General features: G+C 39.3%; 1 protein-coding gene across 1 annotated transcript; it reads right to left on the reverse strand.

Moving 5' to 3' along the window:
• Nucleotides 1-11,580: 11,580 nt before the first annotated feature.
• LOC132915725 (protein RRP5 homolog) lies at nt 11,581-12,933 on the reverse strand. Its single transcript, XM_060975542.1, is given in 4 exon segments — nt 11,581-11,780; nt 11,858-12,023; nt 12,065-12,603; nt 12,605-12,933. Coding segments are annotated over 4 exon segments (1,197 nt in total). The 3' UTR covers nt 11,581-11,617.
• Between the last annotated feature and the right edge of the window lie 7,190 nt (nt 12,934-20,123).

Below are 20,123 nucleotides of genomic sequence, written 5' to 3' on the forward strand. Positions count from 1 at the left end.
CTGCGAACCTCCGAGCCAAACGGACCTCTCAGCCCTAAAAAAAAAGGGACAGCTGGCCCAGACCCGAGCAGTGCGCGCGCCAACTAGACAATCTTTCGCGAAGAGAAAGACAAAGTGGAAAAAAGAAAAAAGTGGCAGAAAGTGGAAAATTGATTAGTGACACCATCGCTATAAATAGGAAAAAAAAATAAGAATAAAATAAAACAAAATAAATAAAAAAATAGGCGACATCGATAATGAAGCAGAAAGCAAAAAAACGGAACCCTCCGTAAGCCCAACAAAAAAAACCATTAAAAGAAAAGCAATCTCGCCAAAAACGGACAAAGAAAACAACATTAGCATAAGACTTTCCGCGCAAAAAACGCGGAAACTCAACCCACAACCAAAGCTAGTGAGAAGGTCCAAAAGACTACCAGACAACCCGGAAAACACAGAAGAAGATCTCGTTCTAACCCAAGAAGAAAACAATACACAAGATACCACCGTCAAAGAAAACAAAAATATGAAAACTACAAGAAGCCTTCCCTCACCAGTGATACCAACAAAAAACAGATTTGAAGTGTTACAAACACAGGAAACCACCTTACCACAACAACAGAATCACACTCAAGCAACGTCAACAAAAGAATCAATAATACAAAATGCGATCGTGGAAACCATAAGAAGGAAGAACAATGAAATGCGAATCAAAGCAAACAGGAGGACTACGTCCACAGTGGGAACACCACACACCCAAGAAAAATCAAACGACACACGAACAAACAGCCCCCTCGCCCCACCTAGGAGGCCGCCGACACCACAAAATCAACATACTCATCTGATCAAACCAAAAGAGCAACCCCCACCGACAAATGCACCGAGGGAACAAGCACAACAGGAACAGCCCACCAACCACCCTACAGAGGAACAACAGGACGCCCCCTCACCCACAAAAGGTAACAGGCCTCCGCCAATCAACATAACGCATCAAGACCCAAAAGACACCATTGCTCTCTTACAAGACGCTCTCAAAATCAGAAACTTTCACATCAACAGAATACACGCGGGCAAACACGCTCTATACCTACATAATCTAAACGACTACATCAAAGCAAAAGAATGACTGATAACAACCAACACAACATTCTACACATACACACCAAAAGCACAAAAACAACACACGTACCTATTAAAAGGACTAGACATTAACCTCACAGAGACAGAAATACTAGAAGACTTACAAGCATTAAAAATAGACGACATACAGTTTACGAAAGTATCGCGCTTCTCGACAAGAAAGTCAAGGGAAAGTAACAGACTGCTCCCAATATACATAGTACAGGTATCCCCCAATAGCAACGTCGTGAAATTACAAAAAATAAATAGACTAAGCTACTACAAAATAACGTGGGAAAAAATAAGAAAAAATGACATTACCCAATGCCACAAATGCCAACGATTAGGCCACACAGCACAAAACTGCAACCTAATCTACCGCTGTGTAAAATGCACCGAGCCCCATGGCCCAGGCGAGTGCAAAATAAAAAAAGACGACTCAATCACAAAGGATAAAATATTCTGCGTCAACTGCAAAAGCTACGGACACCCCGCGTCATACAAAGGGTGCCCCAAAATCATAGAGCTGCGCCAAAAACTTTCAGAAAAAATTAAAAAAGACAAAGAAACAAAAATCAAACGACTAGACCAGATAAGCCGAAAATACACCCCAGAACTAAAGTTCTCGGACGCAGTGAAACAACAAGCAAGACCAAAGCAGGAAATCGAAAACCCCCCACACACAATAAACCCAAAACTAGATTCGCGGGCAAACCAAATCCCAATTACAACCGAGTTCATCCCTCAAAAAATAATATTAAACGCTTTCGAAGATTTTAAAAAAAGTATCATCCAAGCACTAAATCAACAACAAATACAACTCAACGAATTAAAAAATGCAATATCATCGCACGAAGACAGGTTCAACACCATCTTCAACTCCTTAGATATCGCAGTCGACAATTAGCCAAAACACACCAAACCAACAAACACAGCATAAAACATCCAAATTAGATATAAAACACCTGAAAATAATTGCAATAAATGCAAACTCTCTAATCTCAAACCAAAAAAGATACAGTATGCTAACCCTAATAAACAAAGAAACCCCCGACATCGTACTCATCTCAGAAACAAAACTGAACAAAAGACACAAAGTATCCTTCAAAAACTACTCCATAATAAGACACGACAGACCAAACGCTATCCAAGGAGGAGGAACGGCAATCCTCATAAAAAACCCCCTGAAATTCAAAGAAATCCAAAACGACAAAATAACAAGTTTTAAAACCCTGGAGACGACAACCATAAAAATAAAAATAAACAAAAAGGAAAACTTACTCATCACTGCAGCCTACGCAACCTACGGAAACGAAAAAGAATTTAACGACGAATTCAATAACCTCTTCGAACTTTTACAGCTCGACAAACAAGAAAACTTCCACATAATAGCCGGCGACCTTAACGCAAAACACACAAGCTGGAAAAACCCACTAAACAATACGAGAGGAAACTTCATCAGAAACTGGCTAGACAATAAAAGCATACACTACAAAACAAACCTTTACAGCTCCGAGCTACCCTCCTACCCAAAAAGGAGGTTCATACCTCGACATATGCCTAACAGATGCACGACTAAAAATCCAAAACTTACGACCAAATAACACGCTCAAAACCCTAGACTACGACAGCGACCATAAAGCCATACTCTTACAGATAAACAAAAACACATCCGACTACCTAACACTTGAAACACAAACCGAAACCCCCAAGTACAACTACAAAAAGACAAACTGGAAAAAATTCCAAAAACTACTCGAACAGAAATGCGACCTAAATATCTATAACAACGTCAACCTAACAAACAGACAAATCGACACATACATAGACGAAATCGAAAAACACATACAAAGCGCACTCCAAAAATCCGTCCCAACCTTCAAACAAAAAAACTCTTGCGATCCATATATCAACAACAAAATAAAAGAACTACAACGAGACAAAAGCTACATACTCTCCAAAATAAACAATATAAAACACAACTACTCTTACGACAAAAGAGAGGAATTAGAATACCTAAAATACCTACTACACAAAATAAAATTACAACAGAAACAAGAATTCGCAAACTCTATAAACCTCTACTGGACAAACAAAATAAAAAATATCTCCAAAAACGACTCAGCCAACATGTTCCCACAAATAAATCAAATCTTCAGACCGAAAGAACAAAACCCCAACACTCCGCTCAAATTGCCCCCAGAGAAATCTCCCCTCATCCAAGAAGCAGGTATAGAGATACACAACACCAGCAAAGACACCGAGAATAACTTCATAATAACTAAAACAACAGAAAAACTAGACATCATAGGCACCCACTTCTCCAAAACACACACCCAAAACGAACACATGGGCCGAGAAGAATTAAACAGAATCATCATCGCAGAAACGAACAAACTCAAAAACGAAATAGAACAAGACATAACGTTAAACAAAACAGTCTGCACGTTCTCAAACGAAAACACCTCAGACAATCCCAAACAACCAGAAACAGAAATAAATTACTTTACAAATTATAACCAACTAAACAAAATCTTCGCCAAGTTAAATAATAAAAAATCCTCCGGCTTCGACGGCTTCCCGAACATCTCACTTAAGCACCTACCCAACAAAATAAAATGGTACTACACAGTAATATTCAACAATGCGCTAAACAACGCATACTTCCCGAAAAAGTGGAAAAAAGCCAAAATAATAGCAATCACAAAAAAAAATAAAGACGGCTCATCACTCACAAACCTACGACCAATAAGTCTCCTCCCCAACATAAGCAAAGTATTTGAAGTAGTCATCAACAACCCCCTAACTACATTCTGCAAAAAAAAGAACATTATACCAGAAAACCAATTTGGCTTCCGACACAAACACTCCACACTACACGCGACAAACAAACTCACGTCAGACATCTGCTGGGCACTAAACGCAAAACAACGAGTAGCCGCCTGCTTAATAGATCTCGAAAAAGCCTTCGACACAGTCTGGATCACAGGCCTCATTTATAAATTAATAAAAAAAAACTTCCCGAGATACTTAATCAAAATAGTATGGGACATGATCACAAACAGAACATTCCTAATGACCGAGGGTTCTCATACATCGAACAAAGAATTCACCATAAAAAACGGACTCCAACAAGGAACTGTAAACTCCCCGCTACTCTTCAACATATACAACAGTGACATATTAAACCTGTTCGACATGAACAAATCTACCCACAAACGCTCCATAGCCTTCGCAGACGACCTAATCATCTACGTAACAGGCCGCAAAACTAAAACAATAAACACAGACCTCCAAGAACTATTCGACAAAATCAACGATTACTACCACACATGGAAACTAAGAATCAACGCAAACAAATGCGAAAGCATACTGTTCAAACCCAAAACCAGCGAAATCGGCCCAGCAGAAAGAAAACACTGCAAAAATTTCCAATTAAAAGAAAAGGCATCCGAAGAGTCAATCATACCGCACAAAAACTGCGTAAAGTACCTAGGCATAAACATAGATGACAAACTAAATTACAAACAACACATAGAAACTCAACTCGCCAAGGCCAATAAAGCATTCTGGAGAGCAAAAAGACTATTTTACTCGAAACATCTCAAGAGCAATGTAAAAACATTATGCTACCAAGCTCTAATTAGACCGATTATAACATACGGTTGCCCAATCTGGTACAACATACCAGCATCGCTAATGGAGAGAATCCGCGTTTTCGAAAGAAAATGCATTAGAGCTTGCCAAAATGCGTACAGATCCGAACAGAGCGGATACAAAAAATATATAAAAAACAAAAAAATTTACGACCTAGCCAACATTCACCGCATTGACTGTCACATACTAAACCTAGCAAGAAATCATTTCGCACGAGCGTCAAAAATAAAAGAAAACAGCCTAATCTTCAGCGGCTTATACCCAAACGTACTATATTACAAAAATACAATGACAACAGGCTACATCCCCCCAGAAGCGTTCCTATACCTAGACGAAAAAAATTACCTCCAAGACCAAAACAATATCCCGATAATTTTCCACATAAAAAGAAAAATAGGGATAAAGACAATACTCTACGAGGAAAACTTAAACGGACTGACTGCAGACACCAGGTGGAGGTACAACATGGCCCTCCCCCAAAAGGACACTAAAGACAAACACAGAAAAAACACAAAAAAATATTGGTGGATTCCAAACCCATAAGAAAATATAAGTGAAAACTACCAATTCGACAAAAAACCATTCCTACCACCGTGTAACCTAGATGTAAGTACTGTAAATATGTAAATACTGTAATCATTGTAAATAATATAATTTAACACCCCCTCCCCTTTCCTCTCATCCCCCCCCAAAATCCCACAACGCATAAAAGTAATACACCTAGGAGTCCTGTTTTGCGGCCAAGTTTCAGGACAAAATACAACACACACAAGAATACACAAAAATCACGCTCCAATGCGACTTAAACCCAAAAAACAAAAAAATAAACGCAAAAACCGAAAATCCACGACACATATTAGACCATGGCTACGTCGTACCGACGCGTATCGGTACTTTTGCCTAAACACACTGTACTCAAATTCATTGTTTATTGTGAATCTCAAAAATGTACAAAAAATCAAATATTGGCTAAATAAACTATTTAAAAAAAAAAAAAAGCACTCGTTCTCTTCCGATCATGAAAGTTAAGCAACGTAGGGCACGGATAGTACTTAGATGGGTGACCGCTTGGGAACTCCGTGTGGTGTTGGCTTTTTTTAATTTTTTCCTATTTTTCTTAATAATTTATGATCATGTACGTCGTGTTAAAAATATATTTTTAGTATTACTGGGTATGTCAATGTCGTGGTTATTTGCAGCTTTCACCATGCTTTTGATTATATATCTAAGTACGCTTGTTGAAAGTTAATAGACTATTACTGAATCCTATACTACCTATAAATTGTTGTCTAGCACGTAAGTGTAATTTTGTGTACATCATACACCAGTACTGTGCGCTATAATTCATTCACTGCACAGCAGATTTAATGCACCGATTATCTGTGCGCAGTAGTATTAACTTTCGACACTTTATAGTCGCCGTTTGCACAAAATGGCTATTTATATTTATTCCAATTTTTATTCCACGGATCACGACATAATAAATTTGTTAAAATATAACGAACTTGATACCGAATATTCATTACATACGTCTAAACCATTATGCCATTCGTGGTTTAGGTGAATATTTACTTTCTCGTTAAAAAGGCAAAGAAGGTAAAACCATACTAATTACTATACGTTTTGGTCGTTGTAAAATTTTTGGATGAAAAAAACATAAATAGCTTGGTTTTCTTTTCCTAATCAAATCCAGTTTCTTTTTATGATAACGTGACGGAAATCATAGAAAACAACGGATATAACATAGCTGATTAAATAAACCAGTAATACCATAAATTAAATAAATGCATAAAACCGATATTACTTGTATAGCAACCAACTAAACAAATAGCACAAGTTATGCGATGTAAACAACCTAATGAGATAATCTTTCAAACACGAGTCCAAAATCTACAATGGCACAGTTTTTCTTCAGAACAGAGACGTCCAACTTCTTTTTCTACAGCCCGCTTTCACTATGAATCCAATAGAATACCGTTTGGCTTAAAAAATGCAGCAGCCATCTTCCAGAGACTAATGGATCTAATTCTACCTAGTCATCTAGGCAAAATTCCATACATTTGGATGGACGCATGCATTTCGTTCATCTTCACGAGCATTTATATATAAAGTCAAATATACGTATTGCCTTTATAGTTGTTCGAAAATCGGGTCTCCTTAGCAATGAATTACAGTAGAGTGTTGTACAGCAGTTAATTACTTAGAAAAGAGAGACACAATAAATCACGAAACCGATAGATCGCCGGTGATCTCGCGTTGCAGTTCGAACGTTACACGAATAAGGTGAAGAAATTGAACTTTATATATGATAATAGAGTTTCTTATGTAAATCCAACCGAGTGACTGTTCAAAGTGTTACAGCATGATTCAAAGTATTACAAGTAACTGAGTTAAAATATTTTAACATGCTGATCAGAGCGCTTATTTTGGAGGATTTTTGTACTGTGGTGTTAGTTCCTACGGAGAAATTATCGTCTGGTGTATCTCAGAGATGCCTATTCCGTTACTATTTGGTTATTGTTTCGATGGCTATAGTATGCAGGATATCTAGCCTATCCTATTACTGTTTCTGAAACGGATGATTTTCCTGAGCGTGTGATCGAAGCGAAACAGAAAAAGGTGTGAGAGTCGGCTTGATAAAGATACATATCGATCAGACAATGTTAACGCAACAACGAAACTTTCTCATTTTCGATTTTTTTGAATAAAATCTTTGTAAGCATAATTCGAAGCTTTTTCTGATTAAAACAAGACCAAACACGATATAATTTGGGGCGTGTTTTCTTATTGCGTGACATTAAACTTATTTTCTCCCGTCTATTATATATGTCGGAGATGAAAGGACACCGGGCCTTCCCTTTGTAATTCTTTGGAAAATCCCCGATACTTTAATCTTTATAAGTTAACCCGATTATAATTGTCCGAGATTTGCGATAATGAGCTTCGGTTCGAGGTGACAACTAGTCGCCGAACGTAGCCGTGGTCACGGGATGAACGTTTTACCTAAGAGAGGTTTAGAATCGCATAACTCTCCTTAAAAAGAAATAGTTGTACCGACACCTAACGGTAGACATTCCCCAACGGTCTCTACCCCGTGGCTCGCCACACACAAACCCTATTCTTCGGGCAAGATGATTGCCAGATGTCGATGTATCATTCACAGTTTATGTTCAGCTAGCCTGAGGTCCCGCTATAAATCTTAGGATTTAGTTAACTAAGGTCCTTCAAATTGACGATCAGTCTTTATCCTAAAAGTCCGTAAATCTGTAACCTATTACGGAAAGATATGGGAAATCTGCTTTTCTCAAGAACGACGCTCCCCGCTAGCAACTTTCTCTCAAGGGTGGCTAGCATCTTTCTCTAATCACATAAAAACTAATAGAATCATAGAAACTAACCAATTAACAGCGACGTCCATTTCCCTCACTTTTCCGAAAGAGGGTTGTACTCCACGAATCCGATGATCTCGTGCCCTGAGACACACCCCATCATAGTTTTCCTCTGCAGCATCGGCGTAACGGAGAGGAACATTCTCGTGCGATCTCATCAGCGAGTAAAACAACGTCTTTACGATCAGTGGGTACAGTGGGTATCATGTTTTTAACTACGAGTTCGACTTAGACTTTGGAAGAGAGTATATTTGTTATCCCGTTGACCGCGGATTCGTTATCGAATCTAAGACTATTGTCATTAGTGTCTAAACTCCGCGGTTACTTGTCGATTCTGCAATACTCACACTTGTTCTAATCAACATTACCTCGATTGCATAATAACGATAGTTAATTCCAGAGAATATTCATTACACTCCCCTAACTCTAATCATAATGTGAACCCGACATATATAAATTTTATTTAAATTATATTTAAATTATTTTATTAAAAATATTATATATATAATATTTTTTGTTTTCCTCGTTTTACTGATGTGATGGTGTTAAAAATTTCGTCGATGTTAATATGGAACTCCGATATGGTAGATTCAGTCTGGATTAGTAAAGAGATTAATATTTCGTTTTTTTCGTTATGTTTTTCAATCTTGCGTATGAAGTTGGTAAAGTTTTCGAGTTGATTCGTCTTAGTATCGTCTAATACATCTTTGATAAATGCTGTTTGGTTACGAAGGGTCGGTTTTATTTTATTGTTGGAGTCATATAATGTACCAATATTTTCATTCATGAGTTCTAGATCTTTTTCGAGGAGAGTTCCGAGTAGAGTTTTAGATACTGAGCCTATGACGTTGAGCAGTCCGCGTTTGCTTCTACTATACTGTAATAAAAATTTGAGTTCATGCTAGGTTTTGGAGATTTCTATACTTGATTTTTAGATTGTTTATTTCTGGTATGTAAGCGCAAGGTGGTTTGCATTGACGGTCGATTAGCTCAATTATATGTTGTAATCTATTAGTTTGATCGATTGGGTTGATAAGGTCCACTATAAGAGTGATATCTACTTGTTCATTATACATATAGCAATCGTCGATATCTTCTAAGAAAGCGTTAGCATAATTTAGTGGTTATTACTAGATCGCTTTAAATGTATTCGAGAGTTAGAATTATCCATGTTATGGTCGCCTTTATGAAAAATAAGGTTTTAATCTGTTACCGTGAATTCTTTCCGTTTAACCATTGGAATATTCAACAAGATAAGTGGCTGGATTGAATGAGAGGATTTCTGCCGGTCCTAGCCATTCATGGACTAGTTTGTTGGTTTTGTGATCGTTATGTACCCATACTTTATTTTTTACTTGGAATATCGTTTGCGTTTTGATAATTTTTCGAATCTGATCTCTCTGATATCGCTGTTTGCTTGATTCAGTGATTTGTCTTGCTTTGACTATATAGGCGTTATGTTGATTTTTCCAGAGGTTGAATAATTGTTCTTTAGTTAGGGTGGGGGTGTTTGATATTGAGAATGACATGTTAGCTTGTCGTCCAAATGTCAGTTAGAAAGGGGTATATCCGGTAGTTTCGTGTACTGAGGTGTTCCATCCCATACATATTAGTTTTAGGTTTTCGTCCCAGTCATTTTGTCGGTCGATCGTGTAAGTTCGAATAAGCTCTTTTACCACAGCATGTGCTCATTCGAGGGATCCGTTAGATTGCGGGTGGAAAGAAGTAGTTTTTATGTGTCAAATCTTTAAAGCCTTTTCAAATGTATCCATCCATTTATCCATATCAATGAGGATACTTTTAGGTGCGGAAAATATGTGCACATAGTGATTCAAAAGTTCGTTGATAATCGAGTTGGCTGTTTGGTCTTTTAAAGGGATGAGAATGAGATGGTTTGGTTTTTGTGAAAGGTCCGAATATGTCCATTGCAATTTTGTCATTAGGGTTAATGAATGTGTCAGTTATCAATTTCTCTCTTTGGCAAGTTTCACAGTTTTGTATAAATTCTGTGACGTCTTGTTTTAGATTTGTCCAGTGATGGTGCTCTTGTATTCGTTTTATGCTGCGTTGTATACCTAAGTGTCCTTTTTTTTCCCGTGGAGGAAATCCGCACGGACACCCGCCGCGTCTAGGAGGAAGAGCGGCGAGGTAGTGTCGGACTCCAACCGACTAAAACCTCCACAATGACCGTCCCTATTGCGACCGAGGGGTGCCCGGGAACCGCTGCGGCGACACACCGGGATTCAACTAAAATCAAACATACTATAAACTTTTATAATCCAAGTCACAGTACCACGCCAAAATAATTTACTTAAAATTCTGTATGAGAATTGATTTTAAATTATCTACTAAATAAAAAAAAAAATGTTAGACACGCTAACAGAGTCTTCTAATTACATTATACAACACAACAAATCATCAATTGATGAATCGTTGGGACGCTGTCATTCTAGCGTAATCAGATACTTGCAAAATAGGAAACATTATTGCTGAGACATAAAATTGTGGATGCTGCGCGATGCAGTTTCAAAGTATTGTTTGACGTTTTATTGCTACAAAGATGCAAAACTAAAAACTGATAGCGATAGAAGAATGTTCGGGCTTGGATATAATGTCATGATAAATTTATTAAAAGAAAGTAATTGTTTGAATAAGAGATATTACATTTTTTTCGATAACTTTTTTAGCGTTGATTTTGCTAGATATTTATATTCTACGGAAAGCTATTGAACTGAAAGTATTAGAAGAAAGAAACAATGTGTACTCCCGATTATTCAAGAAAAGCTAATATAAATGAAGTGAAATATTTTCGAAACAATAAAGATTTGTTCTATGCGTATCGCGAAAGAAAGAGTGTAAAAAATCCTGCATTACTAATTTCAACGAAGATAGCGAATTAAAATGTGATAATAACAAAAAGACAACATGACAGAAAAATGCATTCGTCAAAAGCGGCTATCATTCAATCTTACAATACCTACATGGATGATGTCGATGAATCAGATAAAATCCTGTATACCTAGATAGATCACGATGAACCAAGAACAGTTAAATATTGGAAAAACATTGTTGTGGTGATAAAGCTAACATTTCACTGTTACAGATTCCCATTTCTTAAGAACATATCTTTGCACATACACGTTTAAGAAATGACAATCTGTAATAAGGGAATCTTGAGTCAATTGCATTCAGCCAGCGTTCTTCGCGCTATTCGACAAAAATTTTGTAATCCCCAAAATGAAAAGAAAGTGTAAAGTAAGTGAGGAAAGCTGCAGCAATGGAAATATTATATTCGATGAAGAAGAAACTTATAATGAAGATAGTACAGACATTATGGAAACAACAGATTTAGAAGGTGAAAACTATAAATATTATAAATAACAACATGAAGTTATTGAATGGGGAAACTTTACATAACTGGACTTTTGCTCGCACGATGTAATGAAATACATGTAAAAATGTTTTATTATTTTTGGTCATCTTGTACACTGCTTCTCTACATATTCTACAGCCATTTGTTGAACACGAGTCACGTCTTCCCGAGTACCATGTTGTTCTTCAAAATTGATGAATTTTTTAAAGAGAATCTTCATCTTTCTAGGCGGTAATGTTTGAACAACTGCTCTCTCTAGAACTTTCCTGTAAATACAAATTATTATAAGGTAAATTCTCTATGAAATTAAAAAGACAAAATATAGTTGAAAAAATATTTTTACCTTGCCATATCAATATCATTAGATTTCACTAGGGAATCAATATAACAAGACCATATATCCACCCGTTTTGGATAAGAACTTAGAATTTGCTCAAACAGAGTTTGTGCTCTCTCTTTATCCCCAAATTTGTTCTCCTTAATTGCAAACCGAGCAATTAGATTTACATCTGTAAAATTTGTATTACATTAGTATTTTATTCTTTATGACATTTTATTTCTGTTATGTACATATGTTCACATGCTGGCAAAGATTGCAATGCTCTCTGCATAATATGCCGCGATCTGTCCTTCAAACCTATTTTTAATAATCCTTCTCCACAGTTAAACCATGTCTCAGGAATATGTTTAAACTTCGCAATCATGGTATTGATTGTTTTCTCCAATTCCATCTGCCTACCAGCCTCGACATGAACAGTCAACATGTGACTGTAGATTTTTAGTGGGTCGTTAGACGTCACTGCCTCTCGAAAAACATCATGTAACGATTCAGAAATTCCAAATTTAGATTCTAAATTTAACCAAGCCGTCCAAACGTTTGATTTTTCCTTCTCTTCCCTGAAATTAATTGTTTTTACCGCTCTTCTCGCAACTGCTCTTGCTTTCTCTATTTCTGTTGCCTGTAAATGGTATGCCATATACTGTAACCATACTATTGAACTGTCTGGACTAGCTAAAACTAATCTGTCGAACTGATCCACAGAATTTGGTAACTGGTTGTTGGCCAGAGCTTCTTCTCTTTGGCTTACTTAATTTCTTATTTCTCAGTTTTGGTTTTTCCTCTACTTCATCTTCACTATCGCTGGATGACTCTTTATCCTTATCGAGAGATAAATTAGGGTTGCCGTCCCAGAAAAATCCACACGGAGATATCCTTGGCTTCTGCTCGTAATACTTATTATTATCGTAATCCGTATCTTCCAGTTTTATCTTTTCTTCTCCTGTTTGTTCAACACACATTTTCTTAGAATATTCCTTTTCTAAATCTCTCACTGGTTTCTCTCTGTTTCGTTTTCCTTTGTTTTTCATCCTTCGTACTTTCTGTAACTTTTCAATTTTTATTCTTTCGGCGTGTAGCATGTTCTCTTGATTTTGTTCTCACTTTCGACGCTTTACGTAGGACTCGCGATTACACTTGACGATTCGCAATTCTCGGTTACAACTCGACTGACAGACGATGAGTTAAGATAGCGATTGAGCAGAGTACGCGATACAATCTAATACGATGACTGCTCAAGGAACGTAGAGGAATTGTCTTTTTGTATTGGTGGCCCTACGGAGGAAAACTGTGATGGGTGTGGCTAAGAGTACGGGAGAATCGGATTCATTAGGAAAAGTTTTTGTTAGGAAAGTGGGGGAAATGGACGTCGCTGTTAATTGGTTAATCTACCAGGTCGGTGGGTGAGGAAGGATGCTAACCGCCCTCGAGAGAAAGTTGCTGGCGGAAAGCATCATACGTGAGAAAAGCACATTTTCTCGTATTTTTCCGGAGTAGATAATAAATTAAGGAATGCTAAAACTAAAAGATATTTGATCGGTTTGAAGGACCTTAACTAGAGAAATCCTGTGATTTATGGCGGGTTCTTAAGTTCCTTGAAGGTATGCAATCATCTTGTCCGAGGGATAGAGCCTGCTTTGTATAGCAAGGAACAGAAACCGTTGGAAGGTTTATTGTCGAGTGCCGCTACAAATTGTTTCACGTAGTTCAAACGTTTCGCAAATTAAATGATAATGATAAAGTAAATAATATTTCCGATATGATAGTCTATGTAAACTTTATTATACAAAACTAGCAGTATATGCCATATGGGTGCCACGGGTAGACGTGGCCATCTCTCTGTGACAATAACGACCCGAGAGTATAGAAACGCCAATATACTTCGCCGCTCTGACACTAGAGAGGAAAGGAGAAAGAAAAAGCAAAAGAAAAGGAAGATAACCGCGGTCAAAAGTATGTTTACGTAAGGGTTACAATAGAAGCTATAAGCACGATCAGAGCGGCGATAAAAAATATTAAGAATAACTTTCTTTCGGACAAGATTGAATAATTAAGTAAAAAAGATTTATTTTTCAAAATAAAAAACTGGTCATTATTTACAAAGTGGACGATTTATCCGATTTCAATAACCTTGAAATATGTTGTCAAAGTGAATATTCTGTGCAATTTTCCCTTAAACGTGTGGTGGATTGTGTGAGGATCAATGTTATAAAATAACGAGAGAGATTGCTGCTGCAACCCGTCAAATATATTTGCAATAAATTAAATAAATATAAGTAAATATAAATACCGTCGAGAGACGCTCGCACGAACGTATTCGCTATAGAGTATGAACGCTTGTGGATAACTCGATAACTCGTATACTCCGTTAATCGCAGATAATAACTCGGATAAGTAACTCGTGTAATAATTCGGATAATGACTTACTCGCTCGCGATCGCGTCCGTTTATTTATACTAGTTGGGGGAGGGGAGGGGGGAGTCGAAAAATTTGAATTTGTCTTAGATCGACGGTTGCCCTCAACAGCGACATTGTTTTGCCCGGAGATTATCTATCGTTATATTTCGTACGTTGAGGCAGTGTCCGTGTTCCGAGGCAAACAACATGAGTCGCTCTCGATTCGCCTAGTCCTATGACTCATGTGCCGCTACACATATGTTACACTCGGTCGACTTTGGTTTCCGAGATATTAACAAAAATTTCAGTTCAATTTACGTTGCGATTACATTTCATTCTGACACAGATGAAGACTGTAAGGATACAACGTATATATATATATATATACATAAATTCTAGAATATTATACGTATATATAAAGTTGTAGAATTAAATTGTAGGAGCACGATGGATGTTAATAAAATAAAAAATATTGGCATCTGTTAGGATCTGGTCTCGATCTTTGGTGTTCGTAACCGATTATGCGTTACTCTAGATGTAGAATCTTAGATTTCTCGAATTATATTTAAATCAAAACTGTAGTAGCTGCCATCAGAAATAGTCGTTAGACTATTTTACTTGGTTCGTCTTACGTTCGTTATTTTCGAAACGAGGCGAACGACTGAATGGAATAGATTGAAAACTTGTCGCACCTTTCTAAATCGCGGCACTATTCTGAATATCCCAGAAGATCGTTTAAATACTTTCGCGACAACAGAACGGATTCAAAAATTTGTTGCGCCTTTCTAAAGCGCAACACTATTTTAAATTTCCAAACTATCGTATTCTTGATAATCTAATTCGTTGATATAACCATAGAAGTAGCTTTGACTACCGTATTAATGCGAATGGTAAATAAACTCCACGTTTCGTCTGCTATGGGCAGGAGTACTAGCGCGAGAAGGATTAGAGTTTTCTTGGAATAAATAAATAATTTCAATGTCTTGTAACTAATAATTTAGTCGATTTTATTTAGTTATATGTTTATTAACAAAATTCTAATCTTAACTCTCTATGTAGTTTATAAAACGAGGAAAATTATCGTTCTCGTAAACTATTAGCGATGCAGCTCTAGATCGCATTCGGGTATAGGTGAGTTGGATGGTGAAAACTAATTTCTGTTTCTTCCGTGGTTATTCCTAATTCTTCTCCAATATTTTCTTCTTTTCTTCTAATGTCGGCATACGTTTAAATCAACGTTCTGCTCGTTTCCTGCTGTTATAGACATTACCTCTATGAAGGAAGAAGAAAGAAAAAATAAGGGACGTAGAAACATTGTTTATTATTTGGATACAAGCCTATAATATGAAGAATCTCTATTTTGCGTTTCCAAGAGACACAATGTGTGATTATAGTAACAAATAGATTTACGCGATACAATATGTCACAAGAATTGAAAATGTTGCTAAAATATTACAATCGTGTACAACACGTATCCTATTTTTTCACCTAACTCTGAATTCTCTTTCGTCAATCGTATGAATTTAAATGTATTAAAATTAAGATTTCCATCTTGGATAGTTTTTCAAATCTAAAATAATTCGAAGCTTTCTTATCACGATTCGATCAAAACGGTTTGCCAGCTCTTTCGACATTCTATATGTACTATATATTTTCCATTTCTCCCTATCTTTCTCGAAGATATCGTTTCTCTTGTAGCAATGCCATGAATATACGATTCAATAAATTATAGAGATTCACAATTTAACGTAAAATAACTAGAATCAAGTTTAAACCATAATGCGGATGCCGCAGAGGGCGTTGGCCGCTGCCGCCACCTTTGGGGCGAGGCTCTCGAAGTGGGGCTCGAACGACCATTGGTCGTCGATGATAAGGCCAAGGTACCTCAGTTGGCTCCCCACCCGGACCCCTACCCCGTCCACGTCGATCGTCAGTCCATCCGGGGGCGGTCCTCTGCGTCTTCTGTCGTAGAACCCGAGCGCCTCCGTCTTGGCCGGAGCGACCTTCAGCCCCAGTTCTCCGATGGCCCCCGCCGCTCGCCGGGTGACCTCCGTGGCAGCCTCCGCCGTTTCGTACCACCAACGCCCACCCGCCACGACCAGGGTGTCGTCCGCGTAGCAGATCAGTCCCGTGTTTCGGGGCATCGGGGTGCGGAGCACGTAGTCGTAGGCGGTTATCCACAGCATCGGTCCCAGGACCGAGCCCTGTGGCACCCCGCGCTCCACCGCTCTTCTCTCCTCTCCCTCCGTGGATCTGTACGTTATCCACCTCTCCCGGAGGTATGCCCCGATTATCTTCCGGAGGTACCCCGGAACCTCGAAGAATCGCAGGACCTCTCTGATCTTGCTCCACGGGATCGAGTTGAAGGCGTTGGTGATATCCAGGGAGACCGCTATCGCGATCCCTTCTCGAGCCACCACTCTCTCCACCCCCTCTCTCAATCTGCGGATCGCGTCGATGGTGGACCTCCCGCGACGGAACCCGAACTGGTTGTCGTGCCAGCCTGGTACCCTGGACTCCATGTACGCCCCCAGACGGGAGGCGATTACTCTCTCGAAGAGCTTGCCCACCTCGTCTAGGAGGCATATCGGCCTGTACGCCGATGGGGACTCCGGCGGTCGACCCTCCTTCCTCAGCAGCACCAGCCTCGCCTCCTTCCACGCCCGAGGGTATGCGCCTTCCCTCAGGCACCTGTTGTACAGATGCAGCAGGCGGGGGGCCATGATGTCCATGGTCTCCGCCCACACCCGCCCGGGGATTCCGTCCGGCCCTGGCGCCACGTCCTTAGCCGCCATCTTCTTGGTGGCTGCTTCCAATTCCTCCTTCGTTATGTGCGCTCCGGGTTGATCCATCGCCGGTCCGCCGCCGCCGCTCCGAGTGCATCCCCTCTCCTCAGGAGGGGCCTGTTCCGTATCCTCGCAGCGCCTCGGGGAGTCTTCCTCCTCTTCGCCTCCTTCTTCTTCCGGTCGTGGAAACAGCGTGTCAATCACCCGGGCTAGTAGTTCCCGATCCATGCTCTCGGTTATCGGGGGAGCCGCCGGCCTGAGTTTCTTCAGCACCGTCTTGTACGGTCTTCCCCATGGATCGGATTCCACGGATTCCAACAGCCGTTTCCACGACGCCTCTTTCGCTTCTTTTATGGCCCTTTGCAGGGCCATTCTGGCTTCTCTATGGGCCCTGTACCTCTCGAGGATCTCCTCTTCGTGGCGGTTCCGCCCTCTTCTTCTCGCCCTGGCGAGCAGCCTGCGGGCTCTGTGGCAGTCGTCTCGCAGGTCCGCGATCTCCCGCGACCACCAGTAGACGCTGCTGTTGTCGCGCCTAGACCTGGCGCTGGTTCGCGGCATGGAGGCGTCGCAGGCTCTCCTCATCCATTCGGTCTATATGGACTACCGATTTCCTAACATCGAAATAAGCAAAATCCTCACTAGCAAAACAATTGAACAGATAAAGTACAAAAGGAAACAATTGAAATTAGCTAGTGAGGACGAGGACCTTCAGGAGTTACCCAGGAGACCTAGCGAGGGTGCGATTCCGTTAATTCAGGCAATGCGCACGTCGAAGCTCCTGAAAGTAGCGGGAACAGTGATGAGTCTATCCAGCAATGGAGACTTGCGATTGCACAAGCAATCGAAAAGCTAACCGAGGTGCCCTCTGTTTTAAGGGAGGTTAATAATCGGTTAGCAGTATTATGGAACAATTACAGAGGGAATAAAGCAGCCCTCGGTGAGAAAATTAATAATTTTATTCACGCATCTCTATATGGAGCGATTAATAAAGTCTACAATGAGAACGCAGTTCCAAATACAAAGTCCCCAATAATTAAAAATAAAAATAAAACTAAAAATAAAAATAAAAATAGTAATAGTCAGTAGAACAGGAATGCTAAAAAGAGATACTCTTACATACGTTGCTAGGAGTTGTTTCACGAATCTCCGAAGAAGTTGGCGGGCATTGTTGTGAACAATGACTGCGCATACCTGGAACTAGCCAAGCTGCCGCCGAATGCTGCTGAAATGAAGAGGCTCTATGAGGACTTATGGAGTCAGACATGTCCTTCAAGTACTCCAGTCTCAGGAAGTAGAGCCTCTGAACTGTCACTTATTGATCACTTTACGCCTATAACCACCGAGGATATGGGCGAGAAAATACGTAAAATGAGAAAACAGGTTGCGGCAGGGCCTGACGGACTACAAAAAGACCACCTATTGATACCTAGTCTGCCCGCGATATTGGCAAAAATATATAACATCTGTTGGTATTTTCCAACCGTTTGGAAAGAAAATAGAACTACCTTAATACTGAAGCTCAATAAACCAAGCAGCTTGGTCGAGAATTGAAGGCCTATAACAATAGGTCCTGCTCTCGACCGAATTTTTTCCTCCATCCTCGACGGATAGATCAGGAAGGGTGTTGTGTTGAGTCTGAGGCAGAAGGGTTTTACATCCGAAAGTGGATGTATAATCAATATCGACCTTTTGAACGCTGCCTTAGACTACAAGGAATAACGGGGAGATATTCACAATTGTGGATATCTCCAAAGCTTTCGACACAATACCCCATTCGGCGTTAAAACATTGCCTGGAGAGGAAGGGTGTGCCGGTCCCTATAGTTGAATTTATTACAAAAATGTATAAGAACACCAGAACTAAAAATAAGAACAAAAGACAATATAGGGATCGAGGTCGAGATCCTCAGAGGAATAAAGCAGGGTGATCCATTATCACCGCTATCTTAAATCATGGCCATGAAGTAACCAACATTAGCAATATAAGGCATAGAATCACGAAAAAAGAAACCGCTATCCTTATTCTTTATTGAATTAAAGCAAAAACCAAATAACAAAGAAGCCTATAATATCAATCGTTTAATGAATTCGGTAATAAAAATTGAACTACCTTTTATAAAAAAAGAGATAGTTCAATAGAAAAGGTGCCAAAGGTACGGCCACACGCAAAAATATTGCAAACAATCACCGCAGCGTTAAATGTACAGGTATTCACCCTACAGATTAGTGCACTAAATCTTCAGAAACTCCTGCGAAGTGCATCCTCTGTCAAGGAGAGCATCCAGCAAACTATAAAGGTTGCACAGACTACAAGACAGTGTATAAAAATAAACATCCCAAACACAGAGTTAAGGACCTAACCAACCAAGCATTTAATCCACAAAAACTCACTACTCCTTGAATCTCTTATGCACAGGCAGTTCACGGAAATCAAAGCAGACCGAAAATCTATAGTGCTCAATCACAAATTAGTGTTCCCAGTTCACAAAACACGGACAACTACAAAAGACTTGAAAAACTAATCGTGAAACAAACAGAGGAAATTAATAACTTGCTATTACTGCTTACAATCATCGTGGACAAATTAACACGCTCCGTAAAATAAAACCAATACGCATAACTCTTTGGAATGTTAACGGTCTAGCTCAGCATAAATACGAACTAGAACTCTTCCTAGAACAACAAGAAAGTGACATATTGCTTATATCTGAAACTCACTTCACCGATAAAAATTACCTGAAAATAAATGGTTATAACTTTTACCATACCCAACATCCCAGTGGAAAGGCCCACGGCGGCGCCGAAATTATCATCAAGGCCAGTATAAAACACTTTGAGCTTCCGTCATTCCAAAAGGACTACCTCCAAGCCACAAACGTAGCGATAGAAGATTGGCATCACCACATCAATCACCGCATCAGCAGTATATTGTCCTCCTAGACATTCTATTTCCAAAGAAAATTTCGATAAATTCCAGGAAGACCTGGGCAATAGATTGATAGCTGGAGGAGACTGTAACGCTAACATACGCGATAGCGTAGCAGACTTATCGCGGTAAGAGGCAAAAACCTCTTGAAATCCATAAACGCC

The sequence above is a fragment of the Bombus pascuorum genome, unplaced genomic scaffold (genome assembly GCF_905332965.1).
Source record: "Bombus pascuorum unplaced genomic scaffold, iyBomPasc1.1, whole genome shotgun sequence".
NCBI classification, from domain to species: Eukaryota; Metazoa; Arthropoda; class Insecta; order Hymenoptera; family Apidae; genus Bombus; species Bombus pascuorum.